Here is a 19,921-nt window from a genome sequence, read left to right as displayed (position 1 = left end):
TTAGATTATAGCCGTATTAATTAACTAATGTTGAAAGTGAATACATAACTATGCCTCGAGGCATTTAGGTCTAGTATATAGGATAGTGAACCATGTAACATTCAACATTAATAAAATTCTATTCACAATCATAGTATTGTCGACATTCGGTTTTCTATTGTCCATGCTCCTCCTTCAGCATTTGATCAATTGGATTACCCAATTCTCTAATGTAGTATGAACTTTAATTGTCAGCCACGTTTCTTTATCCATTTTCTTTATCTTTTTTTGGCTTTGTATCATCATAATTGGTGTAAGGGGACTTTAATAGCCGGCTTCGTTTCTTTATCCCGACGTTGTTGTTCTTGTATAACGGGCTCGATGATAGACATGTCGAGACTAGATGATAGGAGTAATAGTTGTTCATCTCGTTGTCCGTCTTCCTCTCCCATTTTAACTTGTCAACAAGGTTACACCATATATTAATACAATTCAAATAATAAATAGAAACATCAATAAATATAAATGACACTATATGTACCTCAACACCATTCGGTTCAGAATCCTTTAATGTGTGCACGTCTCTCTCTAATTCGAAAACCCGAGCACCTAATTCATCAAACCGAGTAGACAATTTAGTATCCATCTCCGAAAATTTGGTATCCATAGCCGCAAATTAGCATTTGCACCACTCTTAGTGCTCGAGTAAGAACCTCCTGATCTTAGAAATCACATCAGGGGATGCCCGAGGAGTATCATCACGATCATCGGGGACATTATCCCCATCATCGTGCTCCTTTCTCTCATCATCCCCACTCTCTTGCTCCTTAGCCCTATCATTCTCGCTCTTTTGCTCCCTAGCCTTATTGTAACACTCTGATCCAATATCATATAGATATTATCCGCTTTGGTCCAAATCCAACACATTGAGTCTCACGGCTTTAAAGCGCGTCTTAATGTATATGATTCACACCTTACTAATAAGTCTCAATCACTCCCTCTCCATTTCCGATGTGAGATTCAGTTCATTCCTCCCCCCATCGCTACCCTTTAGGACCGCTCCTTGCTCAGACCTTTTACCCCGACGCCACCCACTCCGGACCGAGTCGTTACACCCCCACCAACTTCCACTTGGTTCGTCCCCGAACCACACATCGTACATGGAGAGTCAGCTCTGATACCAATTGTAACACCCTGATCCAATACCATGTAGATATTATCCGTTTTGGCCCAAATCCAACACATTGGGCCCCACGGCTTTAAAAATCGTTTAATGTATTGGATTTACACCCTACTAATAAGCCCCAATCACTCCTTCTCCATTTCTGATGTGGGATTCGGTTCATTCCTGCTCCCATCGCCGTCCCTTAGGGCAACTCCTTGCTCAGGCCTTCTACCCCGGTGCCACCCACTTCGGACTGGGTCGTTACAAGCCCACCAGCTTTCGCCTGGTTCGTCCTCAAACCACACATCGTATGTGGAGAGTCAGCTTCGATACCAATTGTAACACCTTGATCCAATATCATATAGATATTGTCCGCTTTGGTCCAAATCCAACACATTGGGTCTCGCGGCTTTAAAACACGTCTTAATATATTGGATTCACATCTTACTAATAAGCCCCAATCACTCCCTCTCCATTTTCGTTGTGGGATTCAGTTCATTCATGTCCCCATCGCCATCCCTTAGAGCCGATCCTTACTCAGAGGCCTTCTACCCCGGTACCATCCACTCCGGACCGGGTCATTACACTTATCATCTCAGATAATAACAAATCCCTCAAATAACTTGTCATAATCAGATTCATAGTTCTCGATATGGTCAAGGAGAAACTTATACCAAGTTGTATTCGTTTCAGTATCGTCCACAACAAATTTAGGTTGAGGAGGAGCAGCATCCTACAAATCACAAATTGATAGATAATAATTTAATATGATTTCAAAATCGATTAAGACAATTTAAATATATATTTGCTCACCTTAATCATATCGTGCACTTGAGGAAATGTTGGGATTTTAGTTGTTTATCGTCTAAGCACGCGTTGTGTAAGACAATTTGGTTCCTTCGCGTAGTATGTCTTCGTCGCCATACAAAGCTCAAATAACCAAACCTGTATAAAGGAGACAAACGATTAAGTAAACTATGAGTTGTATATAAAAGTAAGTTTCAAGTTACCGAAGAAGTCTGTTCGGCAATCATCGGTACGGTTTCTTCTAAACTTTAATCTAATTTATTACTATGAACTCCATTATTTATCTTTCTAAGGTGTATTTTAATCTAATCATAGGCTAAAACCCCCTTAACTAAGGTTAAAAGCGGATCATAACCTTAATTATGTGGTAATTACGTTTAACCAGTTAAGCTATGTTTATCCTTTTAAGAACTAACTTATGATTTTTAATGCTTGTTGGAGATTGACCAAATCCCAACTCGAATATAATTAATCGTTTATATTGACCGTGATTAAATTGATTAATTGAAACTTATAAGTTGGACCTAATGACCATTTAGCGTGACTTATTAGTTTTCCAAAGTATTTCATGAATCTTATTACAAATCTTATATTTATTACTTCAGTCGGACCAAAGTGAAGTAATAAATCGAAGGTTTGGAACTATAAAAACTTAATGCTTCTTTGGATTAATTACTTGAGTCGGACCAAAATGAAGTAATTAATCGAAAGTTTAGAACTAACTACTCGAGCGGTTTTCTTGAATCTTATGTAATCACTTTAGTCGAACCAAGGTAAAGTAGTTTAAAAAGGTTTAGATTAATAAAACTTATGTTTCTCTAGATTAATTACTTTGGCCAGACCAAGGTAAAGTAATTAATCGAAAGTTTAGAATCAATCTCGAGAATCTAGAATCTATTAGTTAATAAGAAAAATCGTCATCTTAAAAAGGATAAAACAATTTAAAAAAAGGTTAAGTGTCTAAATTTCTTACGAAGTTCAATGTCTAAACCTCGTTGAGCCATCTTGACGAACTCATGTTCTGGAAGGAACACCTTGCATCGGCTCCTCAGTCGTTTGAAGCAGGCAATATATGTGTCAGCCATCTCCCCACTCTTTTGACACATTCGGGACAGCTCGACTACACAAACTTCAGGCTCTGCATGATAAAATTAAGCACTGAATTGTCTTTCCATGTCCTGCCAAGTAAACACTAAATTACGGGGTAAAAATGAAAATTAAGTAAAAGCCAAGCACGTAAGCGAGTTAGGAAACAACTGCAATTTGAAATAATCAAAATTAGCAAGATTGGCCAGCTCCCTGTCTTGAATTGTAAATCTCACGACGTGCTCCAAGGTGGATTGCCCCTCCTCAATAGCGAAAAGGCTGAAATCTGAAATTTGATATCCCCTTGGATAAGGATTCTCCCGATCAATAGTTCTTAGGTAAGGCTTATGAAATTCTAGCCTGCCGACTTGACGAAGTCCAAGGCCATTAAGCTGCTACACAATATCCCTAACAACGTCAACATTCATTCCTTGATTTCCCATCGGATTTTGTTGGACATGCATTTGCGAAACAAAAGACCTGCTACCAAGGTTGCTCCCACCTCCTCGCATCTTCACCATTCCCACCCCCCACCCCCACCCCCCCCCCCCCCCCCCGAGTCATGAATTAACTCTTCTTCCTTAGCATAATTGTGGGATGCAACCTGGATATTAGTGTGAGCCTGCAAATGGACAGCCGAAACAAAAGATTGGTTAGGCCTGTTACCATTTGGAATTCGGCTCGGGTGTTGGGAGGTTTGTGAATATTCTCTGCCTCAGTGGTGGGATTTCATACTTTTCTCCAAGTTGGCCTCTAATTTCTTCCATTGAGGTCGCACCTCCTTTTCCTTTTGCTGGATAACCATTCAATCAACCTAATCCTTCTTACTTTCACTCAACAAGTCAATTTTTCGGCTAACCTACAACAAAGTAATATCATACTTATTGGATAGAACTTCAAGCACTCTGGACATATTGGCCAAGGCTGTTGCTATAGCTAGTGAATTATTTTCATCTGGAATTTGTAAGTGAGATCCCTCCTGGTTTCGGGTTCGTGTTGGAGAAACGAAACCCAGATCATCCGCCCTTGAAGAAGTGTGGAGTGTTTCTTCAATATGTTCAACAAGATCAACAACTTGCGATGTATTACTAGGAACATCTTCAACAAGATCAACAACTTGCGATGTATTACTAGGAACATCTGCATCATTGGACTCAACAATGGTATTATCTTTTTTTTTTTTTTTTGAAGTAACAATGGTATTATCTTTAGAACTTCTCTTTGGTGGCATTTTGGTGTTGGTTCCACCAAGCGTGCCAAAATATTGTTTCGCCTTTTTTTTCTATACATGCGTACTTTGAGATTTTGAGGAAAAACCCCAAAACTTATCAAATCTAACTTCGTGGAACAAACAATTGGGTTAAAGCCTAAAGGACGTAAAAGCTTAAAATTGACAATTAATTCTACAAAATTGAGATTAATTGAAATCGAAATGCACCAAAGAAAATTGTATCCATTTAACTAGGGGTAAATAGAGCGTTGAGTTTGAGAAAGAAATTGTTCTGAAATTGCATAAAAATTTACAAGAATTGTATAAATGAACAAAGGAGAAACCTTGAAACAAAGTAAACCAACAAGAAATATTGTTAAATTAACATTGAAAGTTCAGTTTTGAGTCTGATTTGTGTATTGTGTGTGTGCGCCCTTTTTTTTCTGATGTCAAAACTCCTATTTATACTATGAATGCTCTACTTATAATTGCCCTCAACTTCCTTCCCCACGTCTATGAAGCATATGCTCCATACTCCATAATTGCCCTCAACTTCCTTCCCCGCGTCCATGAAGCATATGCTCCATGCTCCAATAATACTGCTCCCAACCAATTCCCACTAATCCACGTTCAAAGAGACCCCTACCGACTTGCCAAACTAATTTCACATATACGAATTGAAGAAAGCATAGGATTTCGTCAACGAAAAAACCCAGAAGGACCGCTTCCAAAATAAGTCTAACCATAGGATTTCTTTTTCTTTTTTTAATTTATTTCAGAATAGATCATGAAAGACATTAACTTAATTAGCATTACATTAACAATGTTTTGCGCACGTAGAAAAAATAATTTGATAATTGAATTAAATTCTAATAAGAAAATTCGGATGGAACATGTTCCAAATAAGAGATTAATATTGAAGCTTGTCTGTGAAGGAAATTAGTGTTGAATAGTGTAAAGGAAAAGCCATGAAACAACAACCTTGTATTTATCTATCTCCTTAGCCTGATCAATTGCATCTGTTCTATTCTTCAACAGCAAAGAAAGGGATTCCCCTGAAAAATTCAAGTAAAATTTGTTTTTAGTTCCAAAATTATCAAGCATGGAGATGAAAGCTTTAAAAATAAGTAGCAGAAACATACCAGCCACCATGCCTAGAAAAATAGTCATTATCCAGAGAAATAGCAAGAGCAACTGCTACAGCTCTCTCTGATAAGCTCAAGGGCCGCCCAACTTCCAACTCATGAATCTGTTATTCCAAGACAACACAAACACGTTAACAGAGAAAACACAAAATACTATACAATATCCATTTCACTTCTGCATTGGTATTTTACCCCTGCAGCAACACCGCTCTTCCAACTCGGATCACAACTTCCAAATCGTATCACATACTGACCAGCATCAGTAAATATCTGCACATTGATCACAAATATCCCTTTCCATGATAAGTACATTTTTCTCTTCAATCTTGAAGACAAAAACATGTGCTCAATAGCAATTTGATGAAAGGTTTCTGCTTGCCAATTAAATAACTAAATCTAAATCTATAGTCAAACCTATACCTATAGTACTTATCTCACATATATAACAGAGTTTACCCTTCTCCATATAAGCATAGTATGACTTCTAGGAACAAATTTATACACATCTCAGTCAACCTTCAGAAACCGACAAGCATGCTGCACCAAAATTAAAATAACAAACTAAATTCTGTTGCTTTTAATATCCATTAATGGCTATATAGATAATATTACAAAGACATTTTGTCATCCCAGATCTAACAATCAATCATTCACGTATAATGATGAAGCACCAAATGAAAATCCAATTATTTTCTTTTTTATATACCAAGCGTGTATAACTTCTACCATAACTTTTTTTTCAAGTCAGGAACAGACATACAATTGAGAAGAATTACTACTGTGTTACAAAGAATAGGGACAACCTCAAAACCGAAACCTCTCCAGTCACGATCTATTTGAGCTAGAACTTCCCCATTTATGTCCTTCAATGTGAATGTCCAATTCCAAAGTCCAGGATTCTCAACCACCGCAAATTGCTTATTTCTGCAAATAACAATATTAGCATGGATTCTCTAAATGGAAATAAAACCATGGCAGGCAAATTACCCCAAATACAAATCATATATCCTTCTCCAAAGATGCCATCTTCTATGAACCACACCAACTTCCTATAAAAGGAACATATATTTCACAATTCAGGAACTTGACAGCAACTAACATGCAGAAAATTTATCTATTGCTATTACAACCAGAATTTCCAAAACTTACTTTACCATCAATTTCTGCATAAATTGAACTTGTTATCCAAAAAAAAGGCCTCCGAACCTATAGAAGTGCAATGAATCTCATGGATCAATGAGTAATTCAAATACAAAAGAATCTACACAATCCTCACCGTGAACAGCACGCTTCCCATGGCATCAGTTATGCGAGCAACAAAAGGGCGCCTTGAACGAAGTAGCTGCAGACAACCCCAAAGTGCATCAGAATATGATAAATTTTTTGGTTAACTTGAATGGATAAGAGTATATATCCTAATTTGACGATGTTGGCTGAATAAGGTGTATAGCAATTGTAAGTTGCTACACTTGATCTGATATAATGTGTCCATCTCCAACACTTCTTCAGTGCAGGTGTTATGATTTATATTGACGACCTCACCTTTTTTTCCTCAGGTGAGGCCCTCTATTCGTCCATCTTTTACACACTACGATTCCATTGACATCCAAATTATTGTTAATCACAAAACAAACATGTTCAGGGAGAGCAGTGAGAAGGTTGAATAAAGACCTACCTACATTTTCAATCAATCAGCCCAAAAAAAAAAACAAGCTAGAGCACAAGATGAATTGCTGCATCTGTAACACATGTACAGTTCTGCTTAAATTGCCAGTTAATAACACAGATAATGTTTGTTCGAGATGCATTTCAAAATCATCAAGTGCAAATTGGTAAAGTACATACAACATGTATCAGCATGGCAAGAAAACATAGTTCCAATTTGTTACATTGCAGCAGCCAATAATAAAACTAATGTGTCTTGTTTGTCCTATGTTGTGCGTCTAATATGTCTTGTAATGTAATGGAATGGAATAATGATTCCAATACCATGTTTGATTAGGAAATTTAAAAAATTGATGAAATGTAATTTACCATTACATTAATATGTTTGTTAAGATAAATCAAATGTAATCATAAATTTAAAATCCCTTCAAATTTAAAAAAAAAACAACCCATCAAATTTAAAAAACTCCCGTACCCTGCGGCTAGGGTTTTGCTGTGTTTACCCTGACTTGGGGTTTAAGGTATTCTGTTGAGTCTTTTTGCACGACCAGCCGCCGTCTCCTTCAGGCTAGTCTGCAGCTATCATTCTCTGCTTTTCGTTCTCGCTCGTCCTGATACTATTCCCTGTCTCAAGAAAATTCTCTCCAATGGACTCGCTTGCTCGTGACTGTTTGCAATTAACGTGAGAAGAAGAGGAGGCAACACCGATAATCATCCCGGAGCGTGGTACAGGCCCTGGCTATTACCTCCGTTGGAATTGCGTGGGGCGTTTTAGATAAACCGGTCAATGTTGAAGGGATGAAGGTAACCCTTTCTAAGCTATGGAAACCAGCGGCCGGTATGTCAGTTGTGGACTTAGAGAATAGTGGTTCTTATTCCAGTTCAATCATGTCTTCGATATCAATGCTGTGATGAATGGTGGTCCTTGGTCCTTCGACAATAAACTCCTAGTTTTGAAACCGATTGATAGCCCGGAGGCTTTCTATACTATGCAGTTGAACGAAGTGGCTTTTTGGGTGCAATTACATGATCTGCCAAGGGGTTTTCGTTCGGAGAAGATAGCAATGGCTTGTGGATCCTATATTGGCACTGTATTACGGACTGATGCCGGGACTATAATGGCTCAGGACGTCTCAGGACGTCCGTACGCACTATAATGGCTCAGGACGTCAGCAGCACAATGGGTCTGGGTTAACTTCAAATATGAACGTCTACCTCACTTCTTCTTTTTTCTGTGGATTGCTCGGACACGAGCGTGACTGTTCGTCATAGGCTTTGAACAACCCGGAACAACCAACCCTGTATGGCGCTTTCCTCCGGGCAGCTCCCTGTCGGTTCGTTCAAAACATGTCTCCATGGCTGAATGAATACATCCCCTATTCTGATTGGCGCTACGAGTAGTGATACAGAGAGTCAGCATATGGACTCAGTCTGACGTCAGGCCGAGGAGGGTGTGGAGTCAGTTCTACACAATGAGACGGTTCTCAAGGTGTTGGCTGACCCAAAACATACGCGAAGTGAAGCTTTGAACATGCAGAATGATTCTACGGAAGGTGTGACATTTGAAACAGAGATATCGGCAGGTACCACTGCGCAGGCAGCCAGACGCCATGAATTGCCTCAGTTGGAACTGTCGAGGTGTGGGCAACCTCGAGACAGTTAGAGAGCTTAAAGAGCTCATCCAGACCCACCATTATTTTCTTAATGGAAACAATGGTGGGAAATATCGCTATTTTAAATTTGATGAATGCTATTGGTTTTGATAGGCAGTTTGCATTAAGTAGTGTTCGTGGAGGAGGTGGTGTTGCATTATTATGGACACAGGAGGTTACCGTTAGTCTGTTGAAGTACGGAAACAATTTCATTGATGTCAAAATCTCATATCCCGAGCCTGAAGATTGGCGCCTTAGCGGTTTTTATGGTTTTCTGGAAAGAGTAGATGGGGCTTATCATGGCAGTGTCTGAAAGATCTATACAGAATCTTTGATTTGGCTTGGTCAGTGGTGGGGGACTTTAATGATATGCTTTTTGCATTTGAAAAACGCGGGGATCGGAGACAACCGAATTAGTTTCTCACGGGTTTCATTAAGGCTTTAGATTACAGTGCTCTTACTCAAATACATATGAGTGGCTATCCGTTTACGTGGTATAGGCACAGACAAGGGCAGATGATTCTTAAGGAGAAGCTAGATAGAGGAGTTGCTAATCTTGCATGGCATAATCGGTTTCCTATGGCGTCCATTTTGAACATTGTTACGACTCGGTCGGACCACTCAACTTTAATTCTGAAAACTAGCGAGTCGACTCTGTTACCATTTGCTCAATTCCATTATGAGAATACGTGGGGCCTGGAGGAGGGGCGTCGGTTGACGGTGGCAGATGACTAAGGGGGTTCCAGGGAGCTTCAATTTGTTGACATATTGTAGGGGTCACATCTATTGAGAATAAAATGAGAGAAAACCGACTAAGGTGGTTTGGCCATGTGAGACGTAGAGCGCTTGATGCGCCGGTTCGGAGAACCGAAGAGTGGCAAAGGGATGTAGTGGTGAGGGGTAGGGGAAGACCTAAGTAAACTTGGAGGAAGGTGATCGAGAATGATATGAGTTTACTGGGAATTGAGGAAAATATGGTGGTGGATAGCACGGAGTGGAGGGAGCGAATTTGTGTCGCTGACACGACTTTATTTCACGGTTTTATATGATGGTTCATGTTAGCCGACCCTGAATCATTTCGGGACTAAGGCTTTGTTGTTGTTTGTTGTTATTGTAGCAATGTAGGGGGAGGATTCGAGACTAGGGGCAGCGATTCAAGCTCCGGTTCAGGGGTCAGGCAAAGAGGCTACAAGGTCGCATGGAGGAGTTACGAGGTTCGGAGGAAGTGGGGGAGGTCCGAAGGATCAGTGAAGAGCTGGAGAGGGTCCGGAGGGAGCAAGAACTTTACTAGAAACAACATTCAAAAGTCTGATGGCTTCGGAAAGGGGATAGGAACTCGCAGTTCTTTCATTCGACTGTCAGAGCTAGACGACGTAAAAATGATTTCGAAAGTCTACTTAATGAAGCAGGGGCCTGTCGTACGTGGTCCTCGGGTCTGGCTGAGACGATTCAAGACCATTTTTGGTCTGTTTTTCTTGCGCAAAGATGTACAGGGCTTGACTCCATTGATACGGTTCAGGCACGGGTGTCTTCTAGTCAGCAGCAGCAATTGGTACGGGACTACACGACCGACGAGATCAAACAGGTCACCTTTGCTATGCACCCCGACAAGTCTCCGGGTCCGAATGGACTTAACCCGAGATTCTTTCAACAGCACTAGCAGGTTCTGGGTTCAGATGTCTCGGCCTATTGCATTTCTTGTCTTAATTCAGGTAGCATTCCAGCTCAGTTGAATAAAAAAAATTGATACTTATCCCGAAGAAGTCTCTGCCAGTGGGAATTTCTGACCTCCGTCCTATTGCATTGTGTAATGTTCTGATGAAGATAATGACCAAAGCTATTGCAAACCGCTGAAACGTGTTCTTGATACCAACATCTCACCATCCCAAAGTGCTTTTGTACCTAAACGTTCTATCACTGATAATATTATGATTACATATGAAGTTGGTCATGCACTTAGATTGGGTAAAGGGGGTCGACAAGGTTATGCAGCGTTAAAAATGGATGTCTAAAGCCTATGATAGGATGGAGTGGGACTACTTGAGAGCGATATTGGTACCTATGGACTTCCCAGGACGTTTTATTGATTTAACTATGACTTGTGTCTCGACTATAAAGTATCAAATTGTCAACTGGAATGTTGAGTTCCCGATTTTCAAGCCGTCGAGGGGTCTTAGGCAAGGAGACCCATTATCCCCCTACATATTCATCCTTTGCACCGAAGGGTTAACGACTTTACTACGGCAGGCGGAGGAAAGGGGGACTATTCACGGTTGTTGGGTCAGTCGTGGAGCTCCGACTGTGTCGCATCTGCTCTTCGTAGACGACAACTATTTTTTCTTCAGAGCCTCGTTGGAGTGTGGGGCCATCAAGGAAATTTTTCAGTAGTATGAACGGGCTTTGGGACAGAAAATAAACTTCACAAAAACCAAGCTTCGTTTAGCTCAAAGGTCCAACTAGCAGACAAGATAACTACTTGAGTCTCCCATGTGTTATGGGACGTAATAGGACGACCAACTTCTGGTATGTAGTGGATCATTTACAGAAGAGGATCAGAGGGTGGCAAGGCAGACGGCTCTCCCAAGAAGGTAAGGAGGTATTAATCAAAGCAGTGGCTCAATCAATCCCTTCCCACATACTACAGGTTTTCCTTCTCCCTAAATCTATTTGCTAAAAACTAGAATTCCTTCTAAATTCGTAATGGTGGAGGAGGGGAATCAAATGGAAAGCTTGGAAGTCCTGAGACGGGAATGGGGAGGTACGAATTTCCGTGAGTTTCATGAATTTAATATTGCTTTTCTAGGTAAGTTGGCATGGAAGTTTCAACCCTCATTCACTGGTGAGTCGACTGTTCAAAGCCCGATATTTCCCAAGGACCGATTTCGGGGAGGCAATGTTGGGTTCGAACCCGAGTGCGGTTTGGTCGAGCGTGTTTTAGGCTCAGCAATTGATTCGTGGTGGCACTGTTATGCGTATCGGCAATGGTAAGGGTACCCGTGTGTGGTGCGACAAGTGGCTAGATTCGGTTACAGGCATTTCAATGGAACCGCATTATCCGTTCGACCGTGGGTGGACGGTGGATCGATTTATCCGGGACGGACAATGGAATATGGAGCTACTTGATGAATTTTTTTCCCTTGAAGATCCGCAATACATCCTGCGGGTTCCAATTTCTTCTTGTGGAAGAAATGATAAGTTATGTTGGTGGAGGGAGAAGAGAGGTATTTACAGTGTTAAAACGGCTTATTCCACTTTGATGGATTCCCATCCAAGTCCCCCGGAGGAAGTGCGTAGCACCCCTAGAGTAAGCTTTGGCAAATGTCTTGTCCCTCGAAGGTGAAAAATTGCTTATGCAGCCTCGAAATAATTCCAACTAAGGTATCTCTTTATAACTGTCGTGTTGATATCGATCTACATTGTCTGTTTTGCCTATCTTTTGATGAGTCCATCTTCCATCCGTTTTTTCAATGCCCGGAAACGATACCACATTGCTCATTTCGTTTTACTCGAAGGACATCGAATAGGGTGGCGGATGAAGCTGCTAGATTAGGCTTATATTCTTATGTTCGGACTATAACAGATACTATCCCTCTAAGCCTATTGGCGCCTGGTTAATTCGTTCTATAATATTCATTCTTACATTAAAAAAAATAAAATGCAATCATAAATTTTTATTTATGCAATGAAAACGAGAAAAAAAAAATTGGAATAAATGGAGAGTTCTCTCTAAACAAGCCCTTCACTTCAAGAGATCGAAGGGTTCTCTCTAACGAGCCCTTAACTTGAAAAGATTGAAGGGTTCTCTTTAGAAAGAGAACTTCCCATAACTAGATCCTAGGCCTATACCACAATTCAAGAGATATAGTTAGAATAAACAACAAGAGCACAACCGATAAAATTGCAATTTTCAATGCATACAACCAAGGTGTCATACAAGAAATAGCAATCAGAGGGGGGAAGGGAGGGAGCATACCTGCCTTGCAAGTAGGTTGCTCTTCTCACGAATAAAACCTACAGGCTGCATAAGCAATATATTGAATTCAAAGTGTATGGTGATCAATCATCCTGCTAAAATTCAATTTCCATCTGCGAAAGAATGGGAGCTCAAACAATTACTTACTGCTTGGGGGTAGCATACATCCACTACCAAATAACGATTTTCCTGATAAAAAAAATGAAATTAATTTTAAATTAGAACCTAATAACATACATCCTAACAAAAGAGATATTCATGTTACTGCGTATGAAATTTTAGAAATAAATTCAGCATGAAAACTCAAACCAAAGACATCATTAACTGAAACCAACTCCAAAGTTTTTGAGAACAGTGATAGAGGTTCTCAAATATCAGCCATAAGAGTAGTCAGTTGTATAGCTCAAGTAATTCTTTCTAATATTATTCTATATGACAACATCCTACAGTATATTAAGATACGCATGCAGAGAAAAATCATATCTCGTACTGCTATCAAGTGAACCAAGAACCATCCAAAACCAAAAGATCAATCATTTGGGCTCCTAATATTAATACTAAATTTTCCAATTATGACCTTTAACATTGAGTAAAATGCAGATTAGAAGCTTCATTCTGACAAAAGAATTGCAAAAAGTCATTTCAAACATAAAATTGTTGGTCCATGGTGCAAGGATGCCCTACTTGCAGTTCAAAGGACATCCATGCATCATATGTAAGTTTCAAATCATGAGCTGTCCAGTTTCAATTTCTAACATGAATTTTTCAGCAACATTACAATATAGACATGTCTTCATCACCATGTAATTTATTACAAAATTTATATACCAAGTAATAAGGTTCTTTCTTCACAACAAGTGACTATGAACCTAACACAGTAATGCTTATAGCCGCTGTCTTTTCACCTTTTTACCAAATGAAATGGAAATTCTAACACCATTGAATATCATTCCAGAATTAAAACACAAAATTCTAATCCAAAAATCCTGCAAAAGTCAAATTTAACTTTACATCCAAAAATTATCATCCATAGCGTTCTATATAGATAAAGAACATGAAAAGATGAAGCATATTTAAGAAACCGTTGTCTAAGTTCAAACCAGGATCATGAAATGCTGCATTTACAATCAGTTAAATGAAGCCTTATCTTCTGGTTCTAACTTCTCAGCATAACTCAAGAGATTGACCATAGATTTCAATCAAACAGCAAATAACTGTTGACATTTCAAAATATTGAAATGAAGGGAGTCAAATACCCAAATCTCCTTCACTTCAGGAAAACAGGGGGGGAAAGCAACAACAACTGAGCATTTTAAAGCAGATCATTATATGAAGTCATTTTGCCACCAGATTAAAAGCGAGCCATTAAGAAAAATAACCTCAATTTTCCATCAAAACATGCAAGGAAGCAAACCAGTGTAAGAGAAAGATCACCTGCTCAAATCCAAGTACCAAATTTGCCCACTCAATATCTCTTGTAATTAGTAAGTTGGACCTAGCAAGAAGAGGTGCAACCAGGACCTGTGAAATTCAAGGAATGGAGGAACTCATTACATTTCATATTTATTTTGAACCTAGGGGACAAAAATAAGCCTGTTTAATTAATGTAGCTAGTCCCTAGGAACATAAACGCATATCACAACCATGGTGTAGCAAACTTACCAATTCATTGTCTACAAACCTTTATGAAAAGAAGTTTCGGGAAATCAAGAAATAAACAAACAAAGCCAGCTCACAATTAAGCACCATTGTAATCTCATTTCACAAAGCACACACAACGAATGACTCATGAGGACCGAGTTTGTCTTTGTAAAAAGAAAATCTTCAGCATTGGTACGTGTATACCAACAAATGATATAACTAACAACTTCTCAAGCCAACCTACTTTATTAGGTTTCATGACGGCCATTGTATTTAGAAGGCACCTTATCAGTTCTTTGATTTCTTTTGAGGTTATGACATTTGTCAGTATCAGCATTCTACATATTTAGGAAAATTTAGCAGTAAAAGCATAGTTATTAAAGGCGAAAGGCGCACTAAGGCACTAAGGGGTCTTGGAGCCTAGGTACAAGGCACCATGCAAGGCGCGCGACTGATGAACATGAGGCGGAGAAAATTTAAAAAGTTAGATACAAAGTCTAATTATCATTGTTTGATACTAGTGTCACTAATACTCTATTACTCCCTCCGTTTTTTTTATAAATCGTTTAAGGTTTTTCATCAAGATCAATGCAACATTAATTACACTATTAAAATGACTAATTTACCTTCAATACCTCTCTCCTAAATTTCTACTTTCTATGCAAAAGTCTCTCCCTTCTTAATTTTTATGGCTTAATTAGGATTATTTGCGTTAATACTAAACTTCTCTCTCTTATCATAAATAAGGGTAAAATTGAGAAAATATTTCTAAAAGTGCACTGGTAATACAAAAAAATATATTAAAAGAACAAATTAAAAAAGTCAAAACGTCATATGATAAAAAAAGGAGGGAGTACTAATTAAAGCATAAGTCATGATGAACCAAAACACACACTTATAACCACATAAACAAGACAAGACCACATAAAGACATAATATTAAACGTCAAAAACACCAAGTTAAGTTCATAGAGGCACATACTTAACCTAACTAATGCTAATAAACTAATAACCACTCATTGTCAATCAAAAGAACACAAAAAAAAACTAATCATCATCATCAAGATCATCCTTAAGATTAATATCGTCCTCTCCACTAGCATTTTCATGTCCAATTTCCTCCTCCTCTTCATATTCATCCTCCTCCTCATCTTAAGTGACATAGATGGCCTAGCTATGACATGAGTTGTTTTTGCTTTTTCGTTTGGCTTAGCCTAAGCAACAGTTTTGCTTCGAGTTGTATAAAATTTCATCCTCAATCCCACCAGCTCTAGAAATTGCACCCCAAGTTAAGTCGTCATCCTCAATCCCACTAGCTCAAGCTCTCTGCTGATTTCTTGTGTTTCTTGTGTCGCAATGGAGAATGGGTTCTTTTTTACGCCTCTTAACCTCCCTTCTACTTACGTCTCTTCTTATTCTTGTTTAGTTTTACACTTTTTCTTAGATTAAATCAACAGTTAAATTTAAGTTTACTTAGATTAGATCAATGGTTGAGATTAATCAACTTTTTATTTTAATGAAAACAGTAAAAAAAAAAAAAACTAATAAAAAAACTTTAATGTTAACGACCCGCGCCTGAGGAGAGCCTTTGAAGCCCAGGCGAGAGGCTCGCCTAGGAGTATTAAGGCTCAGACCCTTGAGCATTGTGTAAGGCACGCCTTTATCAACTATGAGTAAGAGAATTATCCACCTTTTAAGCCAGAAAATTTCCAAATTTTTCATCCATTGCGTAGAAAGGTTATTCCTTGTGAAATGTGGCATTCAGCAATTTCCAAATTCTCTGAATTCCACACTTGATCTCCAGAAACATTGAAAATAAATTTACAGTTAAGACTTAAATGGGAGGAGATCATAAAATGCCATTTCACAAGCAATAAAACAGGTAAGTCCAAATATCAAATGAGGTAAGCTAACACAAGTACAAATACGAAGCACCATTTACATAATTCATTAAGGAAAATGGGGATTCACAATGTAAAGATATCCAACTTGACAGCTTCCCATATATGAAGAGACAAAAAAAAACTGTAAAATAAGCAATAACACAGTCACTAGAGGTACGCAGAAACCTGTACCTATCTGCACATGGGTAGATATCTGGACAGATATATCGTGTTGTAGACCAAGGAATGGCTCCAACAAATTCAATTCAATAATTGTTGAAATGCCAATCAAAAAGAGGGGAATGAATATTAAGTTAAAACGATATCAGTGTAATTAGAATATGATGACTAATTACAAGGCCTAACTTGAATCCATCACATAATGATAACACCTTTATTGTTGATTCCAAAACTGCTAGACAGCAAAATGCTTCATCTTTGAGCAATATATTATGAGATTTATTACAAAAGTTAGTAACATGCTTTAAGAATTCGAAAATGGTAGTGAAACCACAGACAGCAAGAGCAAAAATATTGACTGACCACATTGAGCTTAATTGGATAGTAAGCAGATAACTGTCAAAAAGTTTATTCTCCAGATATAGATCATCAACTTTTTCTTTTAGAAACAATGATGAATAGCAAAAGATTTTGGGAACTTTACTATTTCAATTGAGTAATAAGCATATGGTTCAAAATAATTTGAGAGAAAGATCAAATAAGCATAAGCAATCATTAAATTGTACAGAATTATATATTTTTATGCACACCATTCCTGACATGTTATAGATAATTTAAAGTTGCAAACTATCTTGTATCTGAATGATGTGGGCTTATTACGGCAAAGAAATTAAATGTTTAAAATGAAAAGCCATTTTGCAGGCAGCAGAAGAAAGATCTAAACTCACTTCCTCTGGAGAAGCTGGCTTCAGGGAACCGGAAACAGATTCGGTAGGAGGAGGTTGGAAGGATGGATAGTGATTAATTGCCGCATCACTATGCCCCCTCTTTTGTCTTGTTTTCTTTCTAAATTTTTCCAGTTTCCTATCCGCAACCCATAGCTGTGCAAGAAAACTTCTAGTCAACTGAGGATCATTCTCATTCTCCACACCATGTGCGAATCCACGAGAGAGAGCCAAAACCCCTCCCCGCTTCAACCCAATCGATAAGCCATCAACTGAACCCCAAAAGCTACCTTTTCTTGATAAAATTTCCGACAACCACGCACTCTGAGACTGATGCAAGCAGTGAAGCCCTCGACCCCCTACAGTACTAGGAATACCATTATTGAAGAATGGCACCCCAAAGTTAACCTTGGAAAAGAAACGACAACGCTGTATTCTATTCATCTCCTACAGTAAGACCTGCAACACCTGCAGAAATTAAATTCATCTTCAATTTGCATAGGCATTTTAAGAACATCTTTCCCTCAGATTCCAGGCACCGAAACAGAAAAACTAAAATACGAAAATACTGTTGGTGAGCACAAGAAAGAAAGAAAAAGAAAACTGAAATTGCAAAATGCTAAAAACAAAAAGAAAAGAAGTAGAACCGGAATCAAAAGCGTCAGAGAAAGTAATTTCCCTTGAAGCCGGAGGGGAAATTCGATCACTGCTTTGTTTGGTTGCTCTTCAAATCAACAAAATGTATTTCTTCTGCTCTAGCTTCTCAACAAGGAATATTATTATTAGGGAAAATTATAAAATTGGATCAAATAGAAGACTTATTTACATATTTAATCTATTTATTCAACCTATTATATATTTAGACTGTTTTTGTGCGACTTTCCCATAATATCCTCGGTATGTTTATAATTTTATGGCGCGGTTGTCTCCCTCCCGTCTGACTTCGCAGATTCTAGCATATGTGAAGCCTGTGAAGCTAATGTTTGGTTTAGTTGATGATTTTAATTAGCATATACGAAGTCTGGTTGTGTTTTTAACAAAATTCGCTAAGTAGTATATAACAAAAAATGTCAAACAACACGAGATTCTAACATTAATGATCATAAAAAAAAAGTTTCATCTTCTCCGTAGATCTATAGCTCTGCGTGGTTGCAAAAACAGAATGGACTCTGATCCGAACGTCCGGAAGAGCCTAAATGATGAAGCATGGATTACAGCGGTTTTCAACCGGATTTGACTTACGAGAAGGATATGATTTCTATGTTTGTTGTATTTATACCTTTTATGGTTATTATTGCTCGTTGTAGTCTTTTATTGTTCTTTGTAGTCATTTTTCTCCCTTTTGTGGATCTTATACTGGCTATAGCCTATATGGGTTTATTTTCGTGCTGTATTTTATACCTTTTAAGTTAATGAGATATGGCATTTCTATCCAAAAAAAAAACATTATCAAAATTTACAACAACATTGTCACAATAACAACATTAAAATCATAACATTATCAAAATTTATAACAAGATTGCCACAATAAACTCCTAACAAATCACTTCAAAGTGAATGTGACTAATCTGGATGGAAATTTTTCTCTTTACAGGAAGTCCAGACTTTTGGGGATGGATGTTTCCCATGGTGCATACCAAAATTGGCACAATCTCTCATAACGAATCATTTTAAAGTGAATATGCCAATGTTGAAGGAAGTTAATCCCTATACAGGAAGGAAAGTCATCTCCCTTGCAACCCAGTACGCCGCCTTCCAGAAAGGGATGTTACGTATTCAACCACCTTCAGAAAAAATTAAATGTGTTAGGTAGGAAAAATGACGATTTCGCTTCGCGAAATGAGGATTAGCGAAGCATGCGAATGTAAATGTGCAGGGAAGAGGATGATTTTACTTAGCGAATCGATGCTTTCGCGAAGTCTGCAAGTCTAAAACGTGACGATCTACATCGCATATCGATGCTTTCGCGAAGTTTGCAAGTGAAATCATGAACTTTTCTACTCGCAGACTTAGTGAAATAATCGATTTGCTAAGTAGATTGTCACGTTTCAGGCTCTTTCTCATCGCAGATCTTCACGAAATCATCGACTACACGAAGTGATTTTATGGAAAAACGTAGAGAAAACAGTAGATACTTACATTTTTCGCGTCTTTCACCCTTAAAGACAATAACAATATGATAAACTGGGGAAAACGATGGAAATAATGTAGAATAACCATTTCTTTGATGGTAACAAGAAGAAAGAAACCAAGGAACGAGCAGGAACAGGAAGATGAAGAACCATGGTTTCGTTTTCTAGGATTAGGAAGATGAAGAATTAAAAGATGAAGAGAGGAATAAGAGAAATACAAGGTGCTTTGGAGAAATGTTGCAGATTTCGTGCAATTTAAAGGAATATAGGAAGATCAAAAGTCTGGGAATCATTAATGGAAGAGCAACCAACCGTTCGCGTAACCACCAAGGAGAAGGGGGAAGAGGAAAGGTTAGGCGTATTATGGGAAAGTCACACAAAAATAGTCTAGATATGTAGTAGGTTGAGTAAATGGGTTAAATATGTAAATAGGTCTCCCATTTGACCCAATTTTGTAATTTTCCCTTATTATTATTTGAAAATAAGAAGTACTGTTATTTGGTAAAATTACAAAATTAGGTCAAATGGGAGATTCATTTATATATTTGCGAAGACTACTGAAGACGAGACTCTATTTTCAGCGAACTCGGACCACTAAATCTCTGCATTTCTTCTTCTAGAGTCTTTCAAATCGATGGCAAGAAGGGTTTTTTTTTTTTGCGATTTTGGATTAGGTTTT

The 19,921-nt window shown here is 38.3% G+C and overlaps 1 protein-coding gene across 1 annotated transcript; it reads right to left on the bottom strand.

The window, feature by feature from the left end:
• Positions 1-5,136: 5,136 nt before the first annotated feature.
• LOC136206003 (altered inheritance rate of mitochondria protein 25) lies at positions 5,137-17,886 on the bottom strand. Its single transcript, XM_065996893.1, has 12 exons — positions 17,758-17,886; positions 17,114-17,578; positions 14,117-14,203; positions 12,830-12,871; positions 12,683-12,727; positions 6,669-6,734; positions 6,542-6,598; positions 6,380-6,441; positions 6,196-6,316; positions 5,585-5,662; positions 5,390-5,496; positions 5,137-5,302 (listed from the first exon to the last, which is right to left on the bottom strand). Exons 2-12 carry the CDS (start codon positions 17,552-17,554, stop codon positions 5,272-5,274), a joined length of 1,137 nt encoding a protein of 378 aa, XP_065852965.1. The 5' UTR covers positions 17,555-17,578; positions 17,758-17,886; the 3' UTR covers positions 5,137-5,271.
• Positions 17,887-19,921: the final 2,035 nt, after the last annotated feature.

The sequence above is a fragment of the Euphorbia lathyris genome, chromosome 9, assembly GCF_963576675.1.
Source record: "Euphorbia lathyris chromosome 9, ddEupLath1.1, whole genome shotgun sequence".
Classification (NCBI taxonomy): domain Eukaryota; kingdom Viridiplantae; phylum Streptophyta; class Magnoliopsida; order Malpighiales; family Euphorbiaceae; genus Euphorbia; species Euphorbia lathyris.
Note: the sequence above shows the minus strand (reverse complement) of the source record. Positions and strands in the feature narration are given on the sequence as shown.

What these genes read in the sequence shown, in the direction of transcription:
- LOC136206003 (XM_065996893.1), bottom strand. Translation starts at nt 17,554, where the DNA reads ATGAATAGAATACAGCGTTGTCGTTTCTTTTCCAAGGTTAACTTTGGG. An exon ending in TGGTACTTGGATTTGAGCAG is followed by an intron (nt 12,872 to 14,116) that starts GTGATCTTTCTC and finishes TTTTTTTATCAG; the next exon opens with GAAAATCGTTATTTGGTAGT. An exon ending in ATGCAGAAATTGATGGTAAA is followed by an intron (nt 6,442 to 6,541) that starts GTAAGTTTTGGA and finishes TTCCTTTTATAG; the next exon opens with GAAGTTGGTGTGGTTCATAG.